Source organism: Salvelinus fontinalis, chromosome 12, assembly GCF_029448725.1.
Source record: "Salvelinus fontinalis isolate EN_2023a chromosome 12, ASM2944872v1, whole genome shotgun sequence".
Lineage (NCBI taxonomy): Eukaryota > Metazoa > Chordata > Actinopteri > Salmoniformes > Salmonidae > Salvelinus > Salvelinus fontinalis.
Window position 1 is genome coordinate 40,204,207 of NC_074676.1, and position 19,366 is coordinate 40,223,572.

Genomic DNA, 19,366 nt, shown 5'->3' on the forward strand with positions numbered 1-19,366 from the left:
GTCAATTAAACATGACAAGAAAGGGAGAGATATCAGATGTATTTTTAAAGAAGCACAAACGGGCAGATCAGGTGCAAACAGACCCCAGACCTTGCATCACCACCGGACCCCAGATCAGCTCCCTACCTGAGGCTAGTCAAAGTCAGTGTGGTCAGACTTTACAAGGACCCAGTCTACCACCACCAGGTCAGAGCATCTACCAGGCAGTCAGTCACACACCCTGTTCAGAATTTAAGTTTAGCTTCAGCTTGTACTAGAAGATTTTGTCAGATTAAGCCTCACTTTAAAATGTTGGTTGTTGATTCATATGTGTTCGTGTTTTGATGGCTGTGGCATTTTTATTGTGATTCTTTGTGGTTCTTGTGTTATTTTAATGTAATAGATGTATCAAGGGATGACACAGATACCTCTGACTCTGAGCCAGACAGTGAGCCAGAGCTGCCAGGAGATTTCATCGAGACCCTCCCAACTGCATCAAGCACCAGATATGCTGTTCCAAAAGGACCCAATGGTAGGCCAGGCCTATATTTTAAACTACACATTCTAGTTAGCAGCTGTTAGTATCGAATCTTGTGGATCCCTTAATTCTACATTTCCATAGAGATATGACACATTATTTAACAAGTTTTTCAGACATTTCAAGATCCAGAGAAGAGGGTCCTGTACAGCGTGTTTGAAAACATTTCCCAGAACTCAGCATGGTACTAGGTAAAGGGCTTTCAACAGTTCCTGGTATAAAGGACAATTCATGGCTTGAATATTCTGTAAATCAAGATTCGACTTACTGTTTCACCTGTAGGCATTTTTCTCTGTCTTCCTTCACATCACAGTGCCCAATACACCTGAATCTGCCTTCACATCAAAGTCACGTTTTGTAACTGGAAAAAGACGCTGTTTAAAGATTTGGGGTTTTAGCTCCATTCGAAGGCAGAGCATCACATCAATGCTAAGTATGCTTGGAATCAGCATAAAGGGCTATTGACAGCAACTCATCAATGTTAGATGTCATAAATGAGGACCGGAAAAAGAAAGTGGAGGAAAACTGTACTTACATTAAAACAATTGCAGATGTGCTCATATTAACTGCCACTCAAAATATAGAGCAGAGCGGTCATCGAGAGTCTGTTGACTCTCACAACAAGAGTCATTTTCTTTACAATCTTAGAAGAAATAACAAAGCATGACCCTCTCAGAGAAAAGGATGAATGCATGTGGCAATTCTAAGTACACAAGCCACCAAATCCAGAAGGAAGTTCTTGAGGGCTGAGCTGGTACAAAGTGAAATAATAAAAAAAGTAAAAGAAAGTGAAGTTTTAGTGTTATTGCAGATGAAACCAAAGATTTAAAGAAAAAATAACAAATGTCTTTAGTTGTGAGGTACTATTACAACGAGGCCATCCACGAAAGCGTTTCACACTTTCAGTCAGCTGAAAGCTTAGATGCAGCAGGTCTCACAAAAAAGATAATTGATTGCCTTGAAAAACATGATCTGGACAACAGAAATAATCTGGTGGGGCAAGGCTATGACGGTGCATCAGTCATGAGCGGAAAGCATTCTGGTGTGTCTGCACGGATAAAAAACAGTGCAAGATTTGCATTTTATGTGCACTGTAATGCACATTGTTTGGATTTGGTTCTTGTCGATGCTGTAAAATCAGTGCCTGAGGCAGTTCACTTTTTTTCTCTCCTGCAGAAGCTTTATATCTTTGTATCTGGCTTGTACGTTCATCTCAAGTGGCCTCCAGAAAGGATCACTGATTCCTTACAATGAGACATTGACTACATTTGCAACAAAAAAAGTATTAAATTTAGAGAGTTTACAGGAAAGATCTCATGTGAAACAGCTCGTACATATGTTGTTGGACGTTGGTCTCGTAATGATGCCAGGATCATTTTACATGGTTATGGAAAAAGAGAGACCAGTCATATAATATGGGACTGAATGTTAGACTCGGTGGCGAGATAGTCATGCTAAATTAAGCACACAAACATAAACGTTGAGGTACATTAAAACAAACGATGAATGATTTGAGGGCGTACAGTGGACTTATTATCAGGTTTTGTTTGTAGTTATAACTTTTGGGTTGCTGAATCGGTGTAGTATAGTGAATGCTAACTAAATGTTGTGTTTTTTTCCGGGAGAATGGTGGTTTCGTTGTCTTCTTTGGAATATTTCACGGGACTATGGTCTTGGGGAGAGCAGTGAGTGAGAATGAGGCCTTAAACTACCCAATGAAATAAGACCTGGCCATTTATGTTTGCAAACTTGAGGTTTGCAAATACCCACACACAACACTCTTGTTATGACTATTTGTTGGTGTTTTTAAAATACTATGTTTGATTTCTTGTGAGTGTTCTATTTCCTTTTGGTTTGGTGAGTATTCCATTTGTCTTAGTGCCAAGGTATCTTAAAGGGGCACACACACACAATTTTCGGAAGTTTCTATTTTCAGAGTTTTAATTAAACACGTGAATTCTTTTGATAAAAAATGTACTGGAAACTTACTGGAAACCTGGGATAAGACATGTATGAAATGTTTGACTGTTTTTCAATAATTAGTCTAATATAGACAGAAACACTTATTTGAATGGTTTTTATGACCTCTGACCTCTGTCCTGCCTTTCCAGTGTGGTTTGATGATCCTCATTGGAAAGCCATTTGGATAATGAATTTGAAGGTAATTTGTAATAATGATTTGAAGGTAATTTGTAATATTGATCAGTATGATGAAGTTTACAGTTCTTAGCCATATTTGTGATTTGGACCAATGGGAAGGAGAGGGCGTTGTCTTTGACTAAGGGTATGCTGCCTTAAGTCTATTTTAGTATGACTGTATGGGTACAATTATTTTTCTTTATAGAGTTTATTCCTGGCCATTGACAGTGCTATAAACACAGTAACAGTGTAGTCAAATGACAGGTCTGAGATCAGCTTAGGGCCTCACCTCTTCTGCTCGTGCAGCAGGGAGAACAGGGAGCCCCCGGAGACATATTGGGTGGCGATGGCGAACTGGCTGGGGTCATCCAGACATGCCCCCACAAACTGGATGACACAGGGGTGGTTGAGACGACACAGGATGGACACCTCCCTGCAGAACATGTCCACGTCTGACTTGGAGCAGTACGTGTTGGCCCGATACCTATAGAGAGGAGAAATAAAAGTTAGTTCATATTTAATTAATTTGTGTCTTAGCATTTTATTTAATATTTTAGTAGTTTGTGTTTAAGTAGTTTGTATTTTAGCATTTTATGTTGTATTTTAGTTGTTAGTATTTTCATTCGTTTTGCAGGCCAAGAACAGTGCTAACTAACCAATGTAAGTGATGTTAATCCTTACCTACCTTTTGATGGCAACAACCTTGTTCTTACACGTGCCTCTGTAGACCTTTCCAAAGGAGCCTGTGGGTAGCAAATATATTCTACTATTCAATATAGTCTGTGTGTGCATAAAGCATGGTGTTAAGGAAAACAGTATAAGGTTGAATCTGTCCGTAATACCTGAACCAATGATCTCATTGAACTCCAGGTCAGAGAGCTGCAGTTGGAAGCTTGAGTGGAGGCTGGCCCGGAGGAGAAGAACATCTGCCTTTTCTAAAGAGAGATAGTAAAATGTTCAAGGTCATTTAAATCTAATTTTGAATCAAGTGATCAATGATCAAGAAATTTGGTAAAAAAAAAGATATCAGGTAGGCTAAACTAGAAAATATATAATTAACATCAGTCAGTCAACAGATTATTTTTAGCCTGGTGTTTACTATATTGATTACCAGATCATAATTAAAAGACACACTGAGTCTAGGGCTGTCCCCGACTAAACCTTTGTCGAACAAGAGTTGTCTGTTCATTTGACCAGTCGAATGGTCGAAATTGTTTAAAACTTGTATTTTTCCATACATTGACCCATTCTATGTGTTTTAGTCAAATCAACTATATTCACTGAGCTTGTCTGATACTTTTAGCACACAGATTAAATAATTAAGACACACAAATTACTAGAGGGAGTCCGGCCAGCAATTGATTTGATTGCGCCGGGCCTGGCTCAGACTTGCTGCGCTGTGGTAAAAAAAGACAGGAAGTGACTGCGTGACGAGCACCTGTTGTCTCTCTCTCCTCCCTGCTGCAGCGACCACCACAGAACATCAAAGTGTTTAACACGTTGTCTGTGTGGCTGAAGCTGCAAGATACAGTGCATTCGGAAAGTATTCAGACCCCTTCCCTTTTTTCACATCTTGTGACGTTACAGCATTATTCTAAAATTGAATAAATCTACACATAATACCCCATAACGACAAAGCGGAAATATATTTTTTTTGAAATTTTTGCAAATGTATATAAAAAATAATAAAACAGAATACCTTATTTACATGAATATTCAGACCCTTTGCTATGAGACTCGAAATTGAGCTCAGGTGCATCCTGTTTCCATTGATTATCCTTGAGATGTTTCTACAACTTGATTGGAGTCCACCTGTGGTCAATTCAATTGATTGGACTTGATTTGGAAAGGCACACACCACATTAGACAGTGCATGTCAGAGAAAAAAGAAAGCCATGAGGTCGAAGGAATTATCCGTAGAGCTCCGAGACAGGATTGTGTCGAGGCACAGATCTGGGGAAGGGTACCAAAACATTTTTGCAGCATTGAAGGTCCCCAGGAACACAGGGGTCTTGATCATTCTTAAATGGAAGAAGTTTGGAACCACCAAGACTCTTCCTAGCGCTGGCCTCCCGGCCAAACTGAGCAATCAGGGGAGAAGGGCCTTGGCGGTGACCAAGAACCCGATGGTCATGCTGACATAGCTCCAGAGTTCCTCTGTGGAGATGGGAGAACCTTCCAGAAGGACAACCATCTCTGCAGCCCTTCACCAATCATGCCTTTATGGCAGTGGCCAGACGGAAGCCACTCCTCAGTAAAAGGGACACGAAAGCCCGGTTGGAGTTTGCCAAAAGGCACCTAAAGACTCTCAGACCATAAGAAACAAAATTGGCCTGAATGCCAAGCGTCACGTCTGGAGTAAACCTGGCACCATCCCTACGGTGAAGCATAGTGGTGACAGCATCGTGCTGTGGGGATGTTTTTCAGCGGCAGGGACTGGGAGACTACTCATGATCGAGGGAAAGATGAACGTAGCAAAGTACAGAGAGATCCTTGATGAAAACCTGCTCCAGAGCACTCAGGACCTCAGACTGGGGCGAAGGTTTACCTTCCAACAGGACAACGACCCGAAGCACACAGCCAAGACAACACAGGAGTGGCTTCGGGACAAGTATCTGAATGTCTATGAGTGGCCCAGCCAGAGCCCTTACTTAAACCTGATCTAATATTTCTTGAGAGACCTGAAAATAGCTGTGCAGTGACGCTCCCCATCCAACCTCATAGAGTTTGAGAGGATCTGCAGAGAAAAATGGGAGAAACTCTCCAAATACAGGTCTGCCAAGTCTATAGCATCATACCCAAGAAGACTCGAGGCTGTAATCAATGCCAAAGGTGCTTCAACAAAGTACTGAGTAAAGGGTCTGAATACTTATGTAAATGTGATGTTTCAATTTTGTATTTTTAATTATTTGCACAAAATTCAAAATAAATGTTTTTGCTTTGTCATTATGGGGTATTGTGTGTTGATTTATGAAGGGTAAAAAATTATTTAATCCATATTAGAATAAGGCTGTGAAAATTTGGAAATTGTCAAGGGGAATACTTTACGAATGCACTGTAATTACACAATTTCTGACTGAAAAGTTCTGTTACCAAAATCCCTGATTTGTTTAGGAAAAACAGTCCCTATTCCCTGAACCTCTTAACGGGACACATGTATGCATTGCATGTACGTGACCAAAGACAAAGACCTATTCTCACGGGAATAGTATTATTAGAGAACATCGGTTATCTAATAAGTACTCCAGAATGTCCGTTATTCCAGAGTACGATTCGGACACGATTAATTTTCTCCCCTGTAATTGTAATATATATTTTCTATAAACTGACAGTTTTGACGGAAGCCTGGAGGTTTTTATTCTAGGCATGATGATACAGTATTTCATCATGTCCAGGTGATAGGGCTACACTGGTAACTTGAGCTTGGTTCCCAAGTTTCTAAACCATACCAAACCATCTTTGGTATAGTGTCGCCATAATATTTGAATTGAGAAAGTGTGATCATAATCATTAGGATATTTTAGCGATCTGCAGTACTTCCTAAATTCCCCCAGATGTGAGCTAAACAGTTACATCTTTTAAGGGTTTAGATGAGAAAGTGAATTTATAATTTCAAACGTTTAGGTTAGGTGTATGCTGCTTTGTGATCTATTAAAAGCAAGGGTTGTCACGTCCTGACCTTAGAGATCCTTTAAATGTCTTTATTTGGTTGGGTCAGGGTGTGATTTGGGGTGGGTATTCTATGTTCTTTCGTTCTATTATTTGCATTTCTATGTTTTGGCCGGGTAGGGTTCTCAATCAGGGACAGCTGTCTATCGTTGTCTCTGATTGAGAACCATACTTAGGTAGCCCTTTTTCCCACCTGTCTTGGTGGGAAATTAACTTTGTTTGTGGCACTTAGCCTTAAGCTTCACGGTTGTTTGGTATTGTTTATTGTTTTGTCTACCGTAGGAGCGGTAGAGATACTCTGAATGATCGGCTTTGAAAAGCCAACTGACATTTACTCCTGAGGTGCTGACTTGCTGCACCCTCAACAACTACTGTGATTATTATTATTTGATCATGCTGGTCATTTATGAACATTTGAACACCTTGGCCATGTTCTGTTATAATCTCCACCCGGCACAGCCAGAAGAGGACTGGCCACCCCTCATAGCCTGGTTCCTCTCTAGGTTTCTTCCTAGGTTTTGGCCTTTCTAGGGAGTTTATCCTAGCCACCGTGCTTCTACATCTGCATTGCTTGCTGTTTGGGGTTTTAGGCTGGGTTTCTGTACAGCACTTTGAGATATCAGCTGATGTAAGAAGGGCTATATAAATAAATTTGATTTGATTTGATCACCTAATAAAAGGGAATATGTACGCTCACCACGCTGCACCTTGGTCAAGTTCTTTCAACGGCCGTGACAAGGGTTGCATTAAATAGGCACAATATTTTGTATTTTGTTTTACTGATGCATTTGGCAATATTCAATTAATACGGACAAAATATATAAACAAAAACATTTACTGTGAAAGTTGATGTAGGCCATTAATATATAGCTCATTTGTGGCACTTAGTTAAATTTTATCCAATCAGTTATTGTAATCTTTTGCAATCCACGAGCAACACTTGTCAAACTCAGATTTTTCTCAAAACACAGGGATGTCGATTCACACGGGACTAGTATTGGGGCGGCAGGTAGCCTAGTGGTTAGAGCGTTGGACTAGTAACCGAAAGGTTGCAAGTTCAAATCCCCGAGCTGACAAGGTACAAATCTGTCGTTCTGCACCTGAACAAGGCAGTTAACCCACTGTTCCTAGGCCATCAATGAAAATAAGAATTTGTTCTTAACTGACTTGCCTAGTAAAATAAAAAACGTGTAAAAAAAATTATCAGAAGACCTTGGAGTTCACCAATAAACAGAAGGTTAATCTGGCTGGAATTGTTTCTCTCCTGCCATGTAAAAATGAATGACATGGCAGATTGGGACGGGACTAAAATTACAGATGTGGTGTTTTGCACTCGTGCACATAATTATGTTTACCCGACCTCCCCTAGTAAAACTAATTCCGTCGGAATAGGACACAATCGGGCCTGACCCTATAGCATATCATAATCACAACAATAAGTTGGTTATTACAAACTCTGAACACATGTGACAGCAAAATGGATGCAGAGTAAGTGACAAATAAACTCGAAACGGGGGAATGTTTACTGGTTGGAGGTAAAGGGGAAGTCGGATGTGTGGAATAAATGTGACTACCGATAGTTGTGGAAAATATTGGAGATCAAGAAAAACAAGGAATGGAGCAAGAGCTGCGTGCATATTATGTTATGCCAAACAGGTGCTGTATAGAATACAATATCATTTCCCTGAGCGTTTGGAACAACGTAAACACTCAATAAATTATAAGCGTGCCAGAGAGTCTGTTGTAATGTTTTCTTTGTTAAGCATTTATTACAGCAAAGACTAAAAGCAGTCGCATTCATTAGTGAATGCAATTTTCGAATTGGAACGTTTTATTTATTGTTTAAGTTAATTATTTAAGGTTTGCTTTATTTTATATGAAAACTAAAATTCTTGATTGCATTTCAAATCAAATGTGTAATTACAGCGCATGCTGTGTGATGACATGAACAAATGAATGATTGATTGATACAGTAGCCTATTTAAGAATTGAAATATAGGCCTAAATAAGTTAGGATAATTAGACTAAACAGGATGTGGTTTTAGGCCTACAGCTCGATGGTGGTTATACAAGGCTGCTACACTAAGCCTACTAATGATAATGACATTACTTATTATTATAATAATGATTATAATAATAATAACATTAAGGAGGAGATCACCAAAAAGGAGCGTTATTATCGTTATAAATATAATTTTTCTGACAATTTGGAACAGCTTAAACAACACTAAATAATTATAATTTATATCGGACAGGCTGTTCAAATGGAAAAAAAAGTGTAACGCCTTTATTACAGTAAAGCAAAGATTAAAAACAGATGAATTTGTGGAATTGTTTAGTTCACATGTAGTTGCTTGAGGCTTGGTGTTCACGGAATCAGTAGGCTGTTAAACAAACACTCAAACAGGCAACAGAAGCAGGAAAAGGCGACTCCGGGATGCTGGCCTTCTAGGCAGAGTTCCTCTGTCCAGTGTCTGTGTTCTTTGGCCCATCTTAATCTTTTATTTTTATTGGACAGTTTGAGATATGGCTTTTTCTTTGCAACTCTGCATAGAAGGCCAGCATCCCGGAGTCGCCTCTTCACTGTTGACGTTGAGACTGATGTTTTGCACGTACTATTTAATGAAGCTGCCAGTTGAGGACTTGTGAGGCGTCTGTTTCTCAAACTAGACACTCCGATGTACTTGTCCTCTTGCTCAGTTGTGCACCGGGGCCTCCCACTCCTCTTTCTATTCTGGTTAGAGCCAGTTTGTGCTGTTCTGTGAAGGAAGTAGTACACAGATTGTACGAGATCTTCCGTTTCTTGGCAATTTCTCGCATGGAATAGCCTTAATTTCTCAGAACAAGAATAGACTGACGTGTTTCAGAAGAAAGTTCTTTGTTTCTGGCCATTTTGAGCCTGTAATCGAACCCACAAATGCTGATGCTCCAGATACTCAACTAGTCTAAAGAATGCCGGTTTTATTGCTTCTTTAATCAGAACAACAGTTTTCAGCGGTGCTAACATAATTGCAAAAGTGTAGATATTCCATTAAAAATCAGCTGTTTCCAACTACAATTGTGATTTACAACATTAACAATGTCTACACTGTATCAATTTGATGTTATTTTAATGGACCAAAAATTTGCTTTTCTTTCAAAAACAAGGACATTTCTAAGTGACCCCAAACTTTTGAACGGTAGTGTAAGTGATCGCCAAATCAATGTAGTTCACATCATATTTGCGCCTCTTCGATGGTCCAACGTCCCTGTCTGATGTCTTTCCCGAGTAAGGGGTCAGTGGCTCTTCGGCTCCATCAGATTCACAACTGTCAGTGTCCATGCTAGGTGGGCTAACAACAAATGTAGTTACTGATGCTAGCATTGGATGTGCTCGTGGAAGCAGAACAACTTGTGTCGTCAACAGGTGCAGGTGTAGTACTGCTGGTAGTAGCAGTACTACCAGTAGAGCTGGTATGTGTCTCTATGGACGCGAGCCTTTCTAAATGGACGGTTTGAAAATGTGATGATAAAAAAAATTGAATCACATTTTTATTTGGCGTACCCCGAGGGCATTGCGTGGACACCAGTTTGCGCGGACCCCAGTTTGGGAATACCTTTCTTAGACAATAAGGCAAGGGCAGTTTTCTCATCTCCTTATTCTGCTGCTGCCTCCACCACATTGTTCTCAACACAAATGTGCTGTTTAATGTTGCTATTATGCACATAGCAACATAGTCAAGAAAAAGGCAGCAATTCAACAGCACACTGATGTGTTTCTGAACCGCGGACAGCGACCACTATCCAATGCGGGAGAAAGCTCATTTGTTATAAAATAATATAATTTTTCTTAGTGTTGAGTCATTGTTCTTATGTAATAAAACCATATACAATTTCAGTAGCACATGTCTTGGAGTGATGGACTGTGTCATCTCAAAGGCCTCCACAATGGATCAGTCCACTCAGACAGGCGCCAATCAGACAGGTGTCTTGTACACAATATGATTTATTAAATTTTTTGCTAATGCTCGACTAAAGAAATCTTGGTTGACCAACAGCCTATCCACCAAACAATCGACCAGTCGACTAAATGGGGTCAGCCCTACCTGAGTCACATAGCAGCAGTAACCAGTGAGCTTTTTTCTCTCTTTTTGTTGTTGTTATTTTTATTTTTTAACATTGGCCTGTTGTTTGCTATTGTCGATGACCATACAATCATACATAGGAGACGAACTCTAAGTCCCATAGCAACAGTAACCAGTGAGCTTGTCACTGTCAGCTTGTCAGCTGACAGTGATGTGAAGTGTTGCTTGGATGATGCAGGATGCAGCGTGTCATGTGCTTCACTTTACTCCAGTACCTTTGGTCATGCTTTTGATCTTGCCCAGGGGGGACGGCACAGACACGTAGGACCCATCTGAAAGGATGAAGAAAATGGCCCAAGTTTCTGCTCAATCTTATTTCTTTTTTTTTTTTAGATTATTACATGTACATTGTTGTACGTATTCAGCAATCTTGGTGAGGTGTTATCTTGCACTTTGAACATTACACATGTTAATTAATAGTCAACATTCTCTCCTTTGTAGACCTATTATTTATTCATTGTTTGAAAATAACATTTACTTGTGTTGTATTCTATCATCTTGGTGAGGTGTTATCTTTGAACATTACTAATGTTTATAGTCAACATCCTCTCCTTTGTTGGCCTCCTAAAGATACATAGCATTAGATGTATATTATATAGCATAGCAAAGACATACAGTATAGCATCAAAAAGAGATTATTTGTTCTCTCAATTGTCTTAATTCCTTACATCCTCTCTCCTTGGCTCCTTAAAACGTATTGGAGAAGAATATCAGAGGTTCCTCCCCTCTGACCTTCTCCTCCACACCGTTTTGAGAAGGCGGTAAGTAGAGAGAACATGAGGAATCAAGCAAATATAATTGAGATTCACCCTATGAGATGGCCCTAGATGTTAGGGCCTTGAAGTCAAAGTGCACCAGTGATCCCCTCCTCTCCCACTCACCTCCGCCAGGCTGAGAGTACTCGTTACATGGGGAGTCGTCCAGGGGACGCTTGTAGTGTTTGAGCAGAGTGACGATGGTATCATGACCTGGAGTAGGGACACCGGGACAGGGTCACAGATACAGGGATATACAGACAGAGTTGTTACGGTGGCATTCACTATAAACAAACCCATTATTACCACTTTATACCCATCTACCAAAGTCACCATTAGTAGTGCTACTACTGCAGTGGCTACTACTACTAATACTAGTTTTTTTGTCTAAAGGGTTTTAAAATTGAGATTCACCTCAATCAACCAAGTTTGTAATGTTAATCAATCGGATAACTAATAATGAGGCAAATAGCAGTACTTTGGCTGTTAGTTTTAATCTTTTTTTATTGTTGTGAACAATAACAAGCCGTCAATCTAACCTTCGATGTATACAGCAAGCCGCAACCGCGGATATCATACATTAGAGATGTCCCTGCTTAATTTCCAACCCTTTGCTGCAAGTCTACACTGCAATGGAATACCACACTTAATAAATCAACATTTTCCACAGAAAAGACATCTAAACCAAGGAAGTGTGGCGGTAGAGGAGGAATTCAGAATCGGATGAAAAAACAGCCCTTCAGAACACCTCTTCCATCTATTATGGATGGACATGTACAAAGCATAAGGAATAAGACTGAGGATCTACGGGCTTGTACCCAACACCTCTCAGAGTACCAACAATCCTGCCTGATCTGTCTATCTGAGACCTGGCTTACGGAACAGGATCCCGACTCCATTGTGGAGCTAGATGGCTACACAATTGTTAGAATGGACTGAAACATCAACTCTGGTAAGAGAAAAGGTGGTGGAGTTTGTGCATTTATCAACGAGAAATATTGCAATCCTGCCAATATTACAACTAAGCACCAGGTCTGTACTAAAGACATTAAACTATGACCATACTACCTGCCACGGAAAATAAATCAGGTCTGACTATTTATTGTTTACATAACCCCCCTCCACTGACACCCAAATAGATGCCAACGTGACTTATGACGTTGTATCCCAGGCTGAGACAGAGTCAATCAATCAAATGTATTTATAAAGCCCTTTTTACATCAGTCAATGTCACAAAGGGCTATACAGAAACCCAGCCTAAAACCCCAAACAGAAAGCAATGCAGATGTAGAAGCACGGTCGCTAGGAAAAACTGCCTAGAAAGGCAGGAACCTAGGAAGAAACCTAGAGAGGAACCAGGCTCTGAGGGGTGGCCAGTTCTCTTCTGGCTGTGCCGGGTGGATATTATAACAGTACATGTCCAAGATGCTCAAACGTTCATAGATGACCAGCAGGGTCAAATAATAATAATCACAGTGGTTGTAGAGGGTGCAACAGGTCAGCACCTCAGGAGTAAATTTCAGTTGGCTTTTCATAGCCGATCATTCAGAGTTAGAGACAGCAGGTGCGGTAGAGAGAGAGAGTCGAAAACAGCAGGTCTGGGACAAGGTAGCACATCCGGTGAACAGGCCAGGGTTCCATAGCCGCAGGCAGAACAGTTGAAACTGGAGCAGCAGCACGACCAGGTGGACTGGGGACAGCAAGGAGTCATCAGGCCAGGTAGTCCTGAATCACCTGAAGCAGTAAAGCTAACCATGGGAGACTTTAAAATATGCACTCTATCTGAACACTTACCATCATATCAGAAATATGTTACATGTCCTACCCGAAATTTAGCCTGTCTGGACCTCTGTTATGGTAACATCCCAGGTGAAGTCTGTCTGGACCTCTGTTATGGTAACATCCCAGGTGCGTATTTTCATAAGGCACTACCCAAACTTGGGGGTTCGGATCATAACATGGTTTAGCTCATCCCAGTCTACAAAGCGCGTCTGCAGCGAGAGAAGGCTAAAAAGGTGGAGATTAAAAGCTGGACTCCTGAAGCGACTGAAAGCCCTCCAGGACTATTTTGAGTCCACTGACTGGGCGGCCCTGACGGACAGCTCCGATGACCTGGAAGAGGCAGCGGATACTGTCTCTGAGTACATCCGTTTCTGAGGATCTCGTTATTCCCCAAAAGAAAGTCAACATCTTCCCCAATAATAAACCATGGGTAACTCTGGAATTAAATGAGCTCCTCGTCCAGAAAAAACAAGTGTTTAAATCAGGTGGCAGTAAAGAGGAAAGAGGAAAATATTCAGAGGCAACTGAAAAGCAAAATCATGGAGTGCAAGGCAGCATGCAAAGACAAATAAGAAAACATTTTAAAGGACAGTAGGAAAGTCTGGCAAGGGCTACAAACCATCACAGGATACAAACCAAAAAGCCGTTGAAAATGACCTTGCTTTTGCAAATTATTTGAACAGTTTCTACTGTAGGTTTGACATGTGTGATTTTACATCGCAGCAGAAAGTGGCCTTGGACAGTATAGACAGCATACCAGCTGTTGATATACAGATCTCTGTGAATGACATCAAGCAATACTTTCAACGTGTCAACCCACGAAAATCATATGGCTCAGATGGCGTCAGCAGCAAGAGACTTCAGGCCAGCTCGCATTACCATTCCAGCTGTCACTGAACGGTGGGATAATTGCAGATTTATGGAAGAAGTTGCTGATTGTCCCAATACCTAAAAACAACAAGCCAAAAGTGTCACACCCTGATCTGTTTCACCTGTTTTTGTGCTTGTCTCCACCCCCCTCCAGGTGTCGCCCATCTTCCTCATTATCCCCAGTGTATTTATACATGTGTTCTCTGTTTGTCTATTGCCAGTTTGTCTTGTCTTGTCAGGTCTTATCAGCCTGTTTTCAAGTCTCCCTGCTTTCTCAAGTTCTGTTCCCTAGTTACCCCGGTTCTGACCATTCTGCCTGCCCTGACCCCAAGCCTGCCTGCCTTTCTGTACCTTATTGACTCTGCCGTGGATTACGGACCTCTGCCTGCCTTTGACCTGTCTTTTGCCTACGCCCTGTTTAGGTCAATAAACATCTGTGACTCTAGCTGTCTGCATCTGGGTTTTATCCTGAGTTCTGATAGTACGAACTGGTCTTGACCAACCCAGCAGACTCAGACCAGCTCCATAATGCTGTCTCCCTGCAAGGAGCCACCATTGGAAGACATGAGGAGATCCATACCCTGGCAGATTCATTGCTGGAGCAATTCCGTAAATTCCCTACTGGGCAGCGGGTCACACCAGTAATCTCCCAGCCTATCCCACTGTCCCGAGAACCCCGGCTAGGCTGGAGATTCTGGAACCTGCTGGGCTTTTCTCTCCCGGTGCTCCCTCATTTTCGAGTTGCAGACTTCTTCATTCCCCTCTGACCGTTCAAGGATAGCGTACATCATAATGCTAAATGTATGGGGAGGGCAATCTCCTGGGCTACGGCGGTGTGGGAGCAATAGTCCGCCATTTGCCTCAGTCTGGAGGAGTTTGTGGCGGAAGTTCGGAAAGTGTTTGATTCTTCATTGCCCGGGAGAGAGGCTGCTTGTAAGCTGCTCCAGCTACGTCAAGACTCACGTTGTGTGGCAGACTACGCAGTGGATTTTCGCATTTTGGTGGCTAAGAGTGCCTGGAACCCAGAAGCATTGTTCAACATGTTCCTTCACGGATTATTGGAGGTGATCAAAGATGAGCTCGCAGCCCGGGAGCTGATCATGGACCTTGACTCCCTCATAGTCATGACCATCAGGATCGATGGACGGCTTCGAGAGCGTAGGAGGGAGAGGGAATCTGTGCCCTGTCACCTTAGTTCGCTCTCGATTCCCATCTTGTCTCCAAGGAATCCCGGGGACCTCCAAAGTCTACATGTCCGAGTGAACCCGACATCCCCCGAGTTCTCTCGTGAATCACAGAGGGCTGCCAATTCACCTCCTTCGGAGTCCATGCACCTGGGCAGGGCTAGATTGACTCCGGCTGAGTGCTTATGCCGACTCCACACCCAGAGTTGTCTAGAATGTGGAGTTACGGGACATTTCGGAGCTACCTGCCCATTCAAAACTCAGGCTCATCAAGAAGGGACGAGTACTCTGGTGGGCCATACGGTGAACTTTTCCTCTCACCTTACTCGCACCCCTTTCCATGCCATCCTGCTGTGGGGGAACCAGTTGAAATCCCTCCAGATACTCATCGACTCTGGGGCAGATTAGATTTTTTTGGACGCTACCCCGTCCAAGCTGGGCATCCCCACTCAGCCCCTCTCCATTCCCATGGACATTAGAATGCTGGACGGGCACTCTAAAGGCCGGGTCACTCACAATACCACTCCCATCAACCTCTGAGTGTCATGGAACCACAGCGAGGCAATCCAATTTATGCTGATTAAGTCTTCTCAGGTTCCCGTGGTATTGAGATTCTCTTGGCTCCAGCGACACAATCCCCTCATAGTCTGAACTGCTGGTGCCAGCGACATGTTGAACCAGTTCATTTTCGTCTACCTCGATGACATCCTTGTTCTCCCACTCAGCCCAATAACACGTGCTCCACGTCCCGCAGGCACTCCAGCACCTCCTGGAGAAACAGCTTTTTGTGAAGCATAGAAATGCAAATTCCATCGCTACACCTTCCCCTTCCTTGCTTACATAATCACTGCAGGGCATGTACAGATGGATCCCGGGAATGTGAGAGCGGTGGTGGAATGGCCCCAGCCTAAGTCTAGAGTGCAGCTGCAACGTTTCCTGAGATTTTCCAACTTCTATCGTCGCTTTATCCAGGGTTACAGCACCCTGGCTTCTCCCCTGTTTGCTCTCACTAGGTTCCGTTCACATGGTCCTCAACTGCTGACCGGGCGTTCCGGGACCTCAAGCACCGCTTCACCACTGCTCCCATATTGGTTCACCCTGACCCGTCCCGTCAGTTTGTGGTGGACGCTGATGCTTCGGATGTCGGAGTGGGGGCTGTCCTGTCCCAGCGTTCTGCCCTGGACCTCAAGTTACATCCCTGCGCCTTCTTTTCCCATCGCCTGAATGCCATGGAGAGGAACTACGATGTGGGGAAACATGAGCTTCTCACGATGAAGATGGTGCTGGAGGAGTGGAGACACTGGTTGGAGGGGGCGGAACATCCGTTCATTGTATGGACGGACCACAAGAACCTGGAATATCTCCGCACCGCCAAGCGTCTCAATTCCTGGCAAGCTAGGTGGGCCCTGCTTTTCACCCAGTTTAACTTCTTCTTCTCCTACCGACCAGGATCCAAGAACATCAAGCCGGATGCGCTGTCACGCCGCTATAGCCCCATGGCTACACCCTCGGACCCCGAGACCATCCTTCCCACCTCGTATCTGGCGACACCACTCAGCTGGGGAATAGGGAAGCACGTCTGTGAGGTGCAGCGTTCCCAGCCGAACCCCGTGGGTGGGGGCCAGATAATCGGATGTTTGTGCCTGACGCTGTCCCCTCATCAGTCCTGGAGTGGGCCCATTCCTCCAGGTTTGCCTCCAGCTGGGCTCCCGTCGGACCCTGACTTTTATGCGGCAACACTTTTTGTGGACTACCATGGTCCCGGGCGTCTCCGCGTTTGTCGCCACCTGTATGAAGTGCTTTGAAAGGTTGGTAATGGCTCACATCAACACCATTGTCCCAGAAACCCTAGACCCACTCCAATTTGCATACTGCCCAAACAGATCCACAGATGATGCAATCTCTATTGCACTCCACACTGCCCTTTCCCACCTGGACAAAAGGAACACTTATGTGAGAATGTTATTCATTGACTACAGCTCAGCGTTCAACCCCATAGTACCCTCAAAGCTCATCACTAAGCTAAGGATCCTGGGACTAAACATCTCCCTCTGCAACTGGATCCTGGACTTCCGGACAGGCCGCCCCCAGGTGGTGAGGGTAGGTAGCAACACATCTGCCACGCTGATCCTCAACAATGGAGCTCCCCAGGGGTGCATGCTCAGTCCCCTCCTGTACTCCCTGTTCACCCACGATTGCATGGCCAGGCACGACTCCAACACCATCATTAAGTTTGCAGATGACACAACAGTGGTAGGTCTGATCACCGACAATGACGAGACAGCCCATAGGGAAGAGGTCAGAGGCCTGGCCGGCTGGTGACAGAATAACAAACTATCCCTCAACGTAACCAAGACAAAGGAGATGATTGTGGACTACAGGAAAAGTAGGACCGAGCACGTCCCCATTCTTATTGACAGGGCTGTAGTGGAGCAGGTTGAGACACCAAAATTCGTTCAGTGGTGTGCAGATAACTTTCTTGAAATAAACGTTACGAAAACAAAAGAGATGGAAATTGATTTCAGAAGCAACAAAACTCCACTACGCCATACGAAGATCAATGGGGAACCAGTTGATAGTGACCATATATAAATACCTGGGAATCGAAATAGACAAAGTGCAATTGAATGAGTGTGCCTTTGCAAAGATAAATAAATTGCAACAGAGAATGTTTTCTTTAAGCAAACTGAACAATTTTAATGTTGACTGCCATATCTTACAAATGTTCTATAAATCTGTCCTGCAGAGTGACCAACTAAACACATACAAAAACAAGGAAATCAGGTCAGGAATGTGACAGTGAGGAGAAGTTTCATCGTGTTGGCGCCACTCTGGGTAGTCTTCACTGGCATATTTCATCCAGTAGTTTTGTTCGTTTGACAGATCTTGAGAAAAAACGCTGCTAGGCCACGAAGATGAGAAGAAAAAAATCTTGCATTCTTTTAGTTAACCAGCACCTTGTGACATCACCAGAGCTTGCGGGATAGTTTCTTTCACCTTGGCTTGTACTCCGTTTATAGAAGAGGCCATCACTGTGGCCCCATCGTAACACTGTGCCACAATTTTCGCCGTGCATTCACACTCCTCTAAAAAGCTGATAATTCAGGCAGCATCCGTTCTGCCCGTTTATCCTCAGTTACATCCTCAAATTTGAAAAACCTTTCCTTCTCACCACCATCGGTAGAGTAACGCAACACATAAGACATTTGCGCTTCAATGCTGATGTCTGTCGTCTCGTCAACCATGATGGTTACAAAGGAGTTTTTTTTCAATTCCTCCTTCATGACATCTGTCATTACATTCGTGACTGCATGTATCAGGTAATTTTGGATTTTGCTGGAAGTGCCTGTGAACACGGTAGCCTTAGCCAAATGGCAGTTTAACATGCTGCCATACTCAGCCAAGAAATCCAGTATTTCCAAAAAGTTTCCCTTATTAGCTGATTCCTTTCCCTCATCATGTCCTCTGAACGCTAATTCTTGCTTTCCTAAAAACACAACCGTATGAATAAGGCGCTTTAGAATCTCCCTGTTGTGCCTGACTTTATCATTGTGAGCAAGTGTCTCATTGCGCCACGGCTTGTTGAGAAGAAGGTCTACTCTTGTTTCCCCAAATGTTTTAAAACTCACTGTAGCTCGCAGGTGTGAAGTTGGGTTTTGGAGTCGAAGTGCTGACTTTGTCTAACAGGCTAAATCTTTGAAACCAGGTTGAGCTATAGTATTATCAGTGCTGAAGAGTAGGCAATTCCAACAGTAAAGCTTTTTTGTCATCTCAGCCGGTTATCCACGGATAGCACTCATAATTATTAACTTGAAAATGCCTTTCAAAACTATTTCCTCGTTGCACCAAATCAGGCATTGTCCTCGATTACTCTCTCTGCAGTTGCCATCGCCATCGTTATATACATTCACTGCAAAAAGCTAGCCAGCTAGCTAGGCTCAAGCGTGACAAAACAAGATAAGGCTCGCTATTGGCTCTGAATCAGTGATGTATACTTAGGCATCATACAATTGTCCCACCTATTACAAGACAATTTGTGATTGGTTGATTCTACTGTCATTCCAAAATGCTGCTCTAATTGAAGTCAATGTCAATGACTGTCACGATCAACCATGGGAGAGAGAGAGGACCAAGGCGCAGCGTGTAAAAAATGCATCTTCTCTTTATTAAGGAGATGACCAAACGAAGCAAAACAACAAATCCAAGACCGTGAAACCAAAACCGACTAAACGCAAAACCTGCAAACTTGACACAGACCTAGACACAGACTAAGACACCGACTAAGTCAATGACCCAACAAACACATGATGCCTATGGCCGCCTAAA

At 43.0% G+C, this 19,366-nt stretch overlaps 1 protein-coding gene across 1 annotated transcript in view; it reads right to left on the reverse strand.

Annotated features, from left to right (window-relative positions):
• The window catches only part of tnni3k (TNNI3 interacting kinase), a 47,083-nt gene that overhangs the window by 13,980 nt on the left and 13,737 nt on the right, over positions 1 to 19,366 (reverse strand). Inside the window, exons 12-16 of the mRNA XM_055940778.1 lie at positions 11,331 to 11,417; positions 10,665 to 10,721; positions 3,499 to 3,591; positions 3,342 to 3,399; positions 2,946 to 3,140 (exon numbers count right to left, since the gene is read on the reverse strand). Coding sequence (XP_055796753.1) covers positions 2,946 to 3,140; positions 3,342 to 3,399; positions 3,499 to 3,591; positions 10,665 to 10,721; positions 11,331 to 11,417 — 490 coding nt within the window. The remainder of the gene's footprint in view (positions 1 to 2,945; positions 3,141 to 3,341; positions 3,400 to 3,498; positions 3,592 to 10,664; positions 10,722 to 11,330; positions 11,418 to 19,366) is intronic.